The sequence below is a fragment of the Heterodontus francisci genome, chromosome 28 (genome assembly GCF_036365525.1).
Source record: "Heterodontus francisci isolate sHetFra1 chromosome 28, sHetFra1.hap1, whole genome shotgun sequence".
Lineage (NCBI taxonomy): Eukaryota > Metazoa > Chordata > Chondrichthyes > Heterodontiformes > Heterodontidae > Heterodontus > Heterodontus francisci.
In genome coordinates this window covers 60961516-60974778 of record NC_090398.1, presented here as the reverse complement: position 1 = coordinate 60974778, position 13263 = coordinate 60961516, and the positions used below count along the sequence as shown (strand labels likewise).

Below are 13263 nucleotides of genomic sequence, written 5' to 3'. Positions count from 1 at the left end.
CACAGAACAGTTAGCTTCGAAATGAATGGAGATGCCAAATGCATATTGATCTGCAGCTTTTCACATTCAAGGAATTAAAAGCCCATAGTATGTACATATTATCAAATGATGCTTTTATTTTTGAGAGTATATTTGCCTTTTATAATACAATTCAGCCTCACTTTCTGGTATGTGCAAAAGTAAGATTTTTGACACAGATGCAGCAAGCCTCCAAGAACAAATGTTACACTTGAATGGAAGAAGAGGATCTCAACTTCACAGGACACTGGGACAAAGCAGAGTAAGTACGTGGCAGAAAAGCAGAAAGTGCTGGGGAAAATCAGCAAGTCTGGCAGCATCTGTGGAGAGAGTAATAGAGTTAACTTGCAGGTCTGTGTCCTGAATCAGTGAATCCCTTTATTTGTGCTTGTTTTGAGTGTAGCGCACATCGATGTGTGATAAACTGTCTCATTTCAATGCAGACAGGGTTAATTGGTTTTGGTTCTACGAGACAAGGATGTATATTTTAGTGCAGGAGATGGTAATGTCATGTGCCTTTGTCCTGCATGTTGTTGAAAACAATGATACCAGTCCTTTCGAAAATGTTCTATTTTTTATATATCGTCAGTTTATTTTTGTAATTTCATGGCTGTACTTCCCATGAGTGCGACATCCTCTAAGGGACCAACAATTACTTTAGCTACTCTTTTCCTTTTTATATATATTTGCAGAAGCTTTTATTATCTGTTTTTATATTTCTTGCTAGTTTACTCTAATACTCTAAGTTCTCCCTCTTTATTATTTCCTCAGCCATCCTTTGTCGGTTTCTAAAATTGTCCCAATCTTCTGGCCCAGAACTAATCTTCACAGCATTTCTTTTAATTTGATATGATCATTAACTTCCTTAGTTAGCCACGGATGGTGCATCCTTCTCATTAACTTCACCTTTGGATTAATCTAAAATAGGTTACATGCACTGTATTGAATTAAATTAATAGATAAATCTGTGGAAATGCTGAACTTGTCACCTATATTGGGTGATGGTACCCAGCAGCTATGAGATGTAAGGAATTGTAAATGAGAGAGAGTCTTCTGAGGCGGAGCCGTAGGGCAATGGAGGAGAAGTGTTGTATCTGGATGGGCAGTGGTAGTACAAATAAGGTCAGTAATATATCTGGAAGGGTAGATAAATGACAAGTGAGGTCAGTAATATATATGGACAGTCGTTACAGTAAATATGAGGTCAGTGATATATCTGTACGGGTGGTGACAGTACAAGTGAGGCCAGGGATATATCTGTATGGGTAGTGACAGTACAAGTAAGGTCAGTGATATATCCGTATGAGTAGTGACAGCACAAGTGAGGTCAGTGATATATCTGTATGAGTAGTGACAGTACAAGTGAGGTCAGTGATATATCTGTATGTGTAGAGAGAGTCAAAGGCTGTAGACGGTCAAGAACACGGTTACAAACGTTGACATTTGTGACTTTTATAAGAGCTGTTTTGTGACTGTGGCAGGACAGAACCTGATAGGAGGGATTCAAATATTGGTGTCCAGGAATAACAAGCATGGATTTGTGAGATCGCAATATCTTCCAGGATTTTAGAGAGGAACCAGAGGTGGTAGTGAGGGTAATGTAGAGGGTCCAGGATTGTTTTATTGAGGAAAGAAGTGATGATGGAAGATTTTCTGGGAGAGGGTGACAGAATCTGAGGAGAGTGAACTGTTATCAGCTAACATGGGGATCAGGAAGGGACTTGGCCCCGTCCATCTGAGCAGCCACCAAGCTGAAACATAGGGACCCACATCTGGGCTGCTCTCAGTTGTTTAGTTTATTAATTAATTGAATAATTGATGTAACTGGATATTTTACCGCGTTCTTGACCTGCTCTCTGAACTTGGACTGTGTTGCCCCATAAATAAATGTATTTGTGCAGCAACTTAGAATCTGTAGCATGAATCCGAATTGTCCAAGTATATAGAAAGGATCAGTGTAATCCTCGAGAAATGTCCCTGCAATATAACAAGTTATAAAATATATAACATATGTCAACCACAGAAGTATGAAGCTGCCCGATATGGTGAAGAGTAAAATCACAGACTTCCTTCTGCTCTCCATCTCTGGGTCACTGCGATTCTCTCCCTTGCTCTGACCCCTCAGTCCCTTACGGACCCGACTGGACACTAAACTGTGTCTGACTGTCAGAGTGTTGAGCAACAGAATTAAAGTGAATGGGAGTAATGGGGTTAAAAGCAGATCAAAACTGTCAAACCCCACCCATCTGGGCTCGGTATAATAGCTTGGCTTTATATAACAGAACCATGGTACATTTTCAATGAACTCTCCAGGTTCAATTGTAAAGTAGAAGGGGATGTTTTGTAAACAGAGTAAAATGCAGGTTGTTACTGGAACCACAGCTGCAGTTTTCTCGGTGCAATATTTAGTTTTCAGCTTCTGGCAACAAATGGCCACGAATCGATCAAAGGAGAAAGTGACAGTGAACCAGACAGAACAGTCTGTGGCTGCACAAAGTAGGACATAAATAACACTACACACAGGGGTGATGTTCAGGAAAGATTCTGGGAAATAATAATAATTGATCCGCCAAAGTATGACATCAGTGATAATGATCAGTAGATCCACCGTTGCCATGGCGACCAGGTAGCGAGTGGTGCAGGTGGAGAGTCCGCACTTTCCCCGGGACAGGATCACAATCGCCAGCAAATTAACTGCAAGAGAGAGAATGGAAAAGAGACTGGAAATTACTGATCAAACATTCTCCGTGTCCGAGCCCAGAGAGTGAGGGCTCGAATTTATCACCAAAACTGGGTGGGTTGGTATTGAACCAGTGTTTAAAACTTAAAAATCTCAATCACGAACTCAACCCACCTCCAAACTGTGCACATCCAGGTTTAACAGAGGAGGGACAGGAGAGGAGAACAAATCGCACCCAGGAGTGGGGTCAGCATGTTAAATATTATAATGTGGTTTCAAGCCTCTTATTTGAACTGCTTTACAGGTTAACCACAGACGGAGCAGGTTTCTCCATCAGACACTACCCTCCGCACAAAGACACTCCGAATTGACAATCACCTCCCCATTACCGTGATTGGAATCCGTCTGTGATCTGAGGTGAATGGAAACCCCGATCGACACCTCCACTATTGGGTCATGGATCAGACACCCCAAGGGTTGAACCAACCTCCACCCTGCCCGGAATGTGCACTATCCAAGCATCTGGGATTGGAATCTCCTGGGATTGGACATCCCCTGCGGACTGGGATCACTCCATCAGTATAGGAGAACATCCAGGGGATGGGAATTGGACAGTCCCCGATGGACAACTCCCCTCGTGATCATGGTTAGGACAGACCTTGTCCTCCGGCCTTCTCCACTGTCCACCTCGCGAGACTGGAAGCCAAGCCTGCCTATCAGGCTTACATCCAAATGGAGAACCTGCCAAGGACAAAAGGCCCACATTAAAACATCATAGCATGCTGAAACTCTGTCCTAACTCTGTCCCACCTACCTACATATCTGCTGCTGTTAATATCCAGCACTATGTATTTGAGTGAAATCAAAATACTGAGCTTGCTTTAAATCAGACAAAAGCAGTGAACAGGCAGCATCTGTGGAGACAGAAACAGAGTTAATGGCCAGAATTTCACGAAGATGTGGTCGCCCTGCCCACCGGCTGGAAAGCCGGGCAGGAGCCTGTCTCCACCGGGCCCTGGAAGCCACGACTGTACTTTGCGTGGCTCAGGTAATTAAATACCTGCAGTCGGGAACTCTGTCCCTGTGCGGAAGGATGTCCCACCTCCAAGAGTTGCCGCCCAATCAGAGGAGAGAGAGGTCAGAGCGGGATGTAGAATTAAAGGGAAAAGTGACCAGAGGCTCAGGGTCCTGTTTTTGGACTGAAAGGAATTGTGCAGCAAAGCAATCACTCAGTCTGCATTCCGTAATTTCCAAGGTGCAGGAGACTGCATGGTGGGCAGTGAATACAGTAACTACACTGGAAGAAGTACACAAGTAAATCTCTGTTTCACCTGGATGGAGTGTTTGGGCCCTGGACAGTGGGAAGGAAGGAAATGAAAGGGCAGATGTTGTATCGACTGTGCTTGTGTAGGAATGTGATGGGCGGGGGAGCATAACAGGATGTTGGGGGTGACAGAAGTGTTAACCAGTGTGTCCCAAGGGGCAGGGGGACAGGAGTGGATGGGAAGATGTGTTTGATGTTGTTTTTAGCTGGACATTGTGGAAATGGGGGAGAATGATGTGTTGCATGTGAAGGTAGTTGGAGTGGAAGGTGAGAAGAAGGGAAGAATGGAATAGAATCCTACAGGAAATGGGATGGGAGCAGGTTTAGTCAAGCTAGCTGTGAGAGGTGGTGGGATTATAGTAGATATTGGTGGACAGCCAATCCCCTGAAATGGAGATAGAGAAGTCGAGCGAGGGAAAGGAACTGTCAAAGGTGGACTATGAGAAGATGAGGGAGGGGCAAAAATGTGAAGCAAAGTTATTTTTTTCCCAGTTCAGGGAGAAAAATGTACCTAAAAATGAGGTGAAAGAGGTAACCTGAGTACTTCAGAGCGGGTGAGGGAGAGAGGAGTTCCTGTGGGAATGACAAGCTACCGAAGTGAAACTAATACATTCCAATGGGACCCTCTGAATGCACCCTGGGCGACAGTTGAAGGATGGAGAAATAGGAGCAAGGAAAGACCATTTGGCCCATCGAGACTTCTCTGCCATTCAATACGATCCTGCCTGATCTTGGGCTTCAATTCCACTTTCCTGCTACGCCCCATATCTCTTGATTTCCTGCAAGACCAAAAAATCTCTCTGTCCCAGCCTTAAATGTATTCAATGATGAAGCATCAACAACCCTCTGGGGTAGAGGGTTCCAAAAATTCACAACACATTGAGTGAAGTAATTTCTCCTCATCTTAAACCTGAATGATTGACCCCTTTATCCTGAGACTGTGCCCCCGTGTTTTAGATTCCCTGAACAGCGGAAACAATCTCTCAGCTGCTACCCTATCAAGCCCTTTCAGAATCTAATATGTCTCAATCAGATCGCCCCTCATTCTTCTAAACTCCAGGGAATACATGCCCAATTTACTCAGCCTCTCATCATCGGACAACCCCCTCATTGCAGGGACTAATTTAGTAAATCTTAGCTGCACCACATCCAGTGCAAATATATCCTTTGTGAAATGTGGAGACCAAAACTGCACACAGTATTTCAGGTGCAGACTCACCAAAGCCCTGTACAATTTTAGTAAGACTTCTTTATTACTGTAATCCAATCCCCTTGCAATTAAGGCCAACATGCCATTTGCCTTCCTAATCGCTTGCTGCACCTGCATGTTCACTTTGTGCATTTCTTGTTCGAGTATACCCAAGTCTCTCTGAATATCAACAATTAGCAGTTGCACACCTTTGAAAAAATATTCTGCTTTTCTATTTTTATGACCAAACTGAATAACTTCTCACTTCCCTACATTATACTCCATTTGCCATCTTGTTGCCTGCACACTTAACATGTCTATATCTCTTTGCAGCCTCTCTATGTCCACGCTGCAGCTTACCTTTCTACCGAGCTTTGTATCATCAGCAAACTTAGATACATTGCTCTCTGTCTCTTCATCCAAGTTATTAATATAGAGTGTAAATAGCTGAGTCCCCAGCACTTGCAGTACCCCACTGACAACATGGAAATGCCTCATTTATGCCCACTCTCTGTCTCCTGTCTGTTAACCAATCCTCTATCCATGCGAATATATTACCCCCAACTCCATGAGCCCTTATCTTGCCTATTAATCTTCTATGTGGCACGTTATCGAATGTCTTTTGGAAATCCAGGTATACTACATCCACTGGTTCCCCTTTATCTGCCCTGCTAGTTACATCCTCAAACGTTTCTCATACGTTTGTCAAACAGGATTTCCCTTTAGTAATATCATGCTGCCTTGTTCTAATCATACTGTTCTTTTCCAAGTGCATTGTTAAGACCTTTTCAATAGAGGTTTCCAGCTGATGTTAGGCTGTGGTTCAGGAGCAGAGGGACCGAGGTGGTTATGTGCACAAGTCATTGAAAGTGGGCAGGACAGGTTGAGAGCGCTGTTAATAAAGCATACAGCATCCTGGGCTTTATTAATCGGGGCATAGAGTACAAGAGCAAGGAAGTTATGAGGCCTCAGCTGGAGTATTGTGTCCAATTCTGTATGCTGCACTTGAGGAAAGACATGAGGGTATTGGAGAGAGTACAGAAAGGATTCACAAGAATGGTTCCACGGATGAGGAATTTCAGTGATGACTGTTTTCCTTGGAGAAGAGAAGGCTGCGAGGTGATTTGATAGAGGTATTCAAAATCATGAGGGAGCAAGACAGAGTAGATTGAGACAAAGTGTTCACACTTGTGAAAGGATTGAAAAGGAAAGGGCACAGATTTAAAATATTTGGTAAGAGAAGCAAAATTGACATGAGGAAAAACATTTTCACGCACCGCGTGGTTAAGGTCTGGAATGTGCTGTCTGAGAACGTGGTGGAGGCAGGTTCAATTGAAGCATTCAAAAGGGAATTGGACAGTTATATGAAAAGGAAGAATGTGCAGCATTATGGGGAGGAGGCAGGGAATGGAATTGAGGGAATTGCTCTTTCAGCGAGCCGGTGTGGACATGATGGGCCGAATGGCATCCTTCTACACTGTAACGATTCTGTGAATCGGTGACTAACGGGCCTGTAGTTCCCTGTTTGCTCTCTCCCTTATTTCTTGAATAGCGATGTAATATTTGCCAACTTCCAATCTGACGGGACCATTTTGGAAAAGCATCGTGAATGAATCCACTATCTCTGCAGCTATCTCATTTATAACCCTAGGGTGTCGGCCCTCTGGTCACGGGGACTTGTCCGATTTTAGTCCCTCAAGTTTTTCCAATACTTCTTCTCAGCTGATATCAATTTTCTCACTCTTTTTCACCCCCTAGATTGCTGCCTATTTCTAGTATGGAATTTGTGTCATACTGTGAAGACAGACACAAAATATTTGTTCAATGCCTCAACCATTTCCTCATTCCCTATGATGATTTCTCTTGCCTCTGCCTCTAAGGGACCAACATCTACTTTACTTATTTATTTATTTAGAGATGCAGCACTGAAACAGGCCCTTCGGCCTACCGAGTCTGTGCCGACCCATTTATACTCATCCTGCATTAATCCCATATTCCTACCACATCCCCACCTTCCCTCAAATCCCCTACCACCTACCAAGACCAGGGGCACTTTATAACAGCCAATTTACCTATCAACCTGCTAGTCTTTGGCTGTTGGTGGAAACCTCTCTTCCTTTTATTGTACTTAAAAAGCTCTTACAATCTGTTTTTATATTACTGACTAGTTTACTCTCATTGTCTATTTTTTCCCTTTCTCTCAACATTTTGGTGGCCCTTTGCTGGTTTCTAAAACACTCCCAATCCTTAGACTTGCTACCAATTTTTGCAACATTGTAAGCCTTTTCTTTTAATCTAATCCTCTCCTTAACTTCTTGAGTGAGCCACGATGTATCTTTTGGCTGGGAAATGACCTACTGCTCTGGGTCAGGAAAGATCCTGTCTGATGTGAGTTAAAGGGTTCAAGGAGAGGGAAAAAACGAATTGCCAAGAAATAACTTAAATAATTGATCAAACAACTCCAAGAGATTTAAGGCAAAAATGGGGCAGATAATTGATCAAGTAATCAAAGGGGCAAAACATTCCGGGGCTACAGATTCATAAATGATTTAAATTAGAATCAAAGGTTAACAAGACCATGGAAATGTGATCAAAGCACAGGGGATCATTTCCAGAGGAAGAGAAATACAAGTAAAACGGACTTTTCGCTAGATAAGAAAAGGCAGAGTGGTGACCGAATAGAGGCTGTTAAAATAGAACCAAAGAACATGAGAAAAATTACAGCACAGAAGGAGGCCATTCAGCCCATCATGTCTGTGCTGGGCAAACACTAGCCGCCCAATGTAATTCCACCTTCCAGCAACTGGTCCATAGTCCTGCTGGTTACAACACTTCAAGTGCATGTCCTTTGAAAACAATTGAGCTTCTCTGCCTCCCCCACCATTCCTGGCAGTGAATTCCAGACATCCACCACCCTCTGGGTGAAAGGGTTTTCATCATGTCCCCTCTAATCCTTTTACCAATCACCTTAAATCTGTGCCCCATGTTAATTGACCGCTCTGCTAGGGGAAATAGGTTCTTCCTGTCTACTCTATCTAGGCCCCTTATAATTTTGTACACCTCAATTAAGTCACCCTTCAGCCTCCTCTGTTTTAAGGAAAACAACCCTAGCTGCTCCAATCTTTCCTCATAGCTGTAACTTTCAAGCCCTGTGGCAACATTCTTGTAAATCTCCTTTGCACTCTTTCCAGAACAACTATGTCTTTCCTGTAATATGGTGACCAGAACTGTACGCAATACTGCAACTGTGGATGAACCAGCATTTTGTACAATTCCAGCATTATATCCCTGATTTTGTATTCTATATCTCTGCCAATAAAGGAAAGCATTCCATATGCCTTCTTCACCATTTTATCTCCCTGTCCTGCCACGTTCAGGGACCTGTGGACATGTACTCCAAGGTCTCTAATTTCTTCTACCCCTCTCAATATCCGTCCGTTTATTGTGTATTCCCTTGCTTTGTTTGCCCTCCCCAAAACCATTACCTAACACTTCTCCAGATAGAATTCCATTTGCCACTTAGCCGCCGACTCAATCAAACCATTCAGATCATTCTGAAGTCTGCAGCTATCCTCTTCACTATCAATTACACGGCCAATTTTTGTGTCATCAGCAAATTTCCCAATCATGCATCTTACATTTAAGTCCAAATCATTAATGTATACCACAAAAAGAAATTGATAGATAAATAAAGAGATAAAATGATGAATAGATTTGGCACAGTATAGTGGAGATGATATTGCCACGTGTGAGGTTGTTCAATCTGGTGTTTATCAATACAGGATATTCAGTAATAAATCCAAGAAGGAATTCAGGAGACACTTCTTTACTCAGAGAATGGTGAGAATGTGGAACTTGCTACCACATGGAGTAGTTGAGATGAATAGCATTTCAGGGGGATCTAGAAAAGTAAATGAGTGAAAGGGCTGGAAGAATATACTGATAGGGTTAGATAGGCTGGGATGGGGAGAGGCTTGTACAGAGCAAAAAGACATAAACCAGTTGAGTGGAATAGCCAGTTTCTGTGCTGTAATATTGATGTAATTCTCCATAAGTTGATTATAAATCACATTCATCAATTCATTAATAATATTACAGATATTGAAGTGCTTTATTTATTGAAGCAGTGCACTATTTATTTCATTATTAACAGTTTGCTAATGTTATTATTTACTGCAGATGGACTGATCTGTTTTATGAAAATCTGAAATGTATGTCCTCAGTTACAGGGACACACATCACTGAGCGAAGAGCAGAGAACACTGCAGGTTACATGTGTCCAGACTCCAAATCATAGATAAAAACTGGTTCATCAAACCTTAATCAATTACAGAATTGGAATAATCACTACCCAACATTCAATCTGTCGAACAGCAAGATAACAAAATTAAGCACCCATGATCCACAGATTGCCAGGACTGCGCTGACCGGAAGGGGATTAATCAGCACCAGACAGTGTTTACAGTCACTATATTCAGAGTAAGAATAAGTCATTATCCAGAGGATTAGAATATTGTAACAGTGCTGTGCTGCTGTTTACCTGTCAGTAAATAGTTAACATCTGATTCAATTGGTGCAGTTCAATAGGAAACAGAGCAACATCAATGCATTTCACTTCATACACTTATCACACAACATCTTCAACCAACAACAAAAATCATCCTCTTTGTCACCAATTACATTCAGAAAAAAAAAAGGCAGTTCCGTGGAGTGGAGAGATCAGTCAGCTGAAAGATTGGTTTTTAAGTCGAACCAGCTGTCCCGCTCTGGTTAGAGACCCACACTCAGTACAATAATATAGTGACAGATACTCCCTGTAATACATGGTCATTGGGATCAGATGCTCCACTCCAGTTAGTGACAAACACTCAGTACAATTCTACAGTGACAGATACGCCCAGTAATACATGGTCACTGGGATCAGGTGCTCCAGTCAGGTTAGTGACACACACTCCACAATCCTACAGTGACAGATACTCCCAGTAATACATGGTCACTGGGATCAGGTGTTTCACTCTGGTTAGTGACTCACACTCAGTACAATAATACAGTGATAGATACTCCCAGTAATACTTCCCTCAGAAATTTGCTTTTGCTGAGGTGTTATTCGATTAATAACTTGATAATACAGCAAGACTGTGAGCTACAAACCGAGGCTTTGGCCTGGATTTTCCGTTGGCCGGACGGGAGCTGGCCACCAACATTAAAGCCAGTGACGAAACCACTTCTGCCTTTCCTGGGGTTCCATCCAGCATTTTACGGGTCCCCAGGCTTTAATTGTTCCAAGGTGGGACTTCCACCCGCTTGAGGGTGCCAGCCAATCAGCGGGCCAGCAGCTGGTAGTCCCAGCAACGCAACCCGGAGCGGTAGTTACTGCTGGGACTGCAGCCCAGCCGACCGCAGAGGAAGACATGAAGACGGGATTTCAGGTGAGTTTTGGTTGCCTCACTGGGAGTAATCTGTTGCGGTCTGGCATGGCAATGGTGGTCGTTTGGGGGCAAAGGGGGCGTGTTGGGTCCTGGGCATGGTTGGGGAAGTGGGGGCGGCCTTCCATCGGACACCCTGTGCCCGATTATCAGGGCCCACCCCCGGGGCACAGAGAAGCTGCCTGCTTTTCCCAGACAGCTTTCCCCGGCTCCAGGATGCCTGCTTACGAGGCATAAAATCCACGTGGAGGCAGGTGAAGGCCTTTAAGTGGCTGTTAAGTGGCAACTTTCCCTCCCGCCTCCACCCCGCTCTGCGTCTCATCTGGCTTGTTGGGGTGGCGTAAAATTCCGGCCTTTATTTCAGTTGAGGCAGCGATAATTCAAGAGATTTGACTGATCAGGTGTCTGTATAACAATTACCAGTAGACCAACATGTAACGGTATCAATCACAGACCAAAACCACAGAGCAGCTCACACACAGATTTGCACGACTTCAATGATTATAGCCACTTACCAGGAACACCAATGATGGCAAGGTCACAAAGTATATTTTCTGGATACTGTTAATTGGTTGATGCATTTTCTGTGTCAGGTGATCTGTCACCTTCGTGCTGCAGGCAATCTCTCTGTATTAAACTCTGAAACAATACAGTCCCAGAGCCTTTAATTGATACCTTGTGGGAACTCCACAGGGACATTGATGTTGCAACCTTGGTCAAATTGTACAATTTAAATTTTAAACAAACAGATTACGACAGAAGAGTTAAGTCCCTGTTGTAATGGAATATATTTAGCACTGAGATTGAATTCGAACAACCCAAAGACTGGGTGGATCTGATCACATGAATTAACTCCTGATAATAGAAGCTGTATTCTCCCAACAATGCTGATGTTCCTTGAAACACCGTCACACATTTCTATATTTCACATATTGATTCAGTGATGGCTTTCAATCTGCTGTGATTGTTCAGTAATTAAATTCATAATGTTAGTGTGTCCTCTCAGGGCTGCCACTGTATTCTAGGATGTGACTGCTCACTTTCTCTGTGACCATTCAGTTAAATAATTAAGGAAGGACATTGTGCATATGAAGCCTGAAACTGAGACAGCCTCACAAATTCATGCAGCCCCTCAAACTAATAATAGCCTCAACTAATACCTCATAATGAAAACCTCAAATGAAAACAGCCCCTGTAATAATACAGCCCCTCAAACTAAAATGTCCCAGAAACTAATATAGTCACTCAAGTTAATGCATCCCTTAAATTAATAAAGCTTCTCAAACTAATACAGCCCCTCAAACTAGTTTCTCATTGACGTAATTGAAGTTTGAGATTGGAAGAGCTGACAACTAAATGTGATATGTGACCTCCAATCTAGCAATTGCCTTCATACTAAGTAAAATTAAAATATTGTAAAACTATAAGTCCCTCAAATTATGCAGTCCCATAAATTGATAAAGCCACTAAAACTAATACAGCCCCTCAATGCAATACTTTCCTAATCTTAATACAGCCCATCAAACTAATACATTCCCTCAAACTTATACAGCTCTGAATCTAGTCCTGTTCCTCAAACTAGTGCAACACTTCAAATTAATTCAGCCCTTCAAACTAATACGGCATGTCACACAAATACAACACCTCAAACTAATATACTCCCTCAAATTAACATTGTCTCTCAAACTAATGCACCTCCTCACACTAATACAGCTGCTCAAAGTAATACAGACCCTGAAAATCATACAGACCCTCAAACTAATATAGCCTCTTAAACTAATAACTCAAAACATAACTATACCTAAACTTATACATCAATTCACTTGAATATACTGCATTAAACTAATGCAACTGCTCAGTAAATACAGCATTTCAAACTAATACAGTCCCTCAAACAAATGCAGCTTCCCAAACTAATAGGGTACCTCAAAATATAACTATTCCCAAAACTGATATATCAATTTAATTGAATACAGTACCTCAAACTAATACAGCCTCTCAATCAATACAGCACCTTCAACTAATACATCACCTCAAACAACTACAGTCTCTCAAACGAATAAAATACTAATAGGTAGTACAGAACTTGAGTATTGCTGAAAAAGAGACATGTTGTCGAAGCTTTTCATCTTGCACTCATCAAGCCAATCCGCAAGAATACCAATGCAAGGTCCAACAACAATGCATAAAGTATAAAGTTGTTGTTTTCCCTTGCAGATGTCATTAAGGACAGCCGAAAGAATACCAATGTAAGGTCAAATAACAATGCATAAAGTATCAAGTTGCTGTTTCCCCTTGCAGAAGTCATTAAGGACAATCCGCAAGAATACCATTGTAAGGTGAAAGTTTCGGCACAACATCGTGGGCCGAAGGGCCTGTACTGTGCTGTACTGTTTTATGTTCTATGTTCTAACAATGCATAAAGTATAAAGTTGTTGTTTTCCCTTGCAGAAGTCATTAAGGCACTTGAGACAACTAGAATGTAAACATAATCGTGTAGCACGCCAAATTCAATAAACGTACTCAGCAGAGAGGGGAGAGCATTGATTCATTTATGAATGATTTAGAGAAACTGACTGAAGACTGTGAATATGCCAGTTTCGGGGAAGAGCTGATTAGAGACAGG

At 42.4% G+C, this 13263-nt stretch overlaps 1 protein-coding gene across 1 annotated transcript; it reads right to left on the bottom strand.

Annotated features, from left to right (window-relative positions):
- Positions 1–843: 843 nt before the first annotated feature.
- LOC137345238 (probable G-protein coupled receptor 139) lies at positions 844–3291 on the bottom strand. Its single transcript, XM_068008706.1, has 3 exons — positions 3186–3291; positions 1856–2712; positions 844–936 (listed from the first exon to the last, which is right to left on the bottom strand). The coding sequence occupies exons 1-3, from the start codon at positions 3289–3291 to the stop codon at positions 844–846; spliced, it is 1056 nt and encodes a 351-aa protein (XP_067864807.1).
- Positions 3292–13263: the final 9972 nt, after the last annotated feature.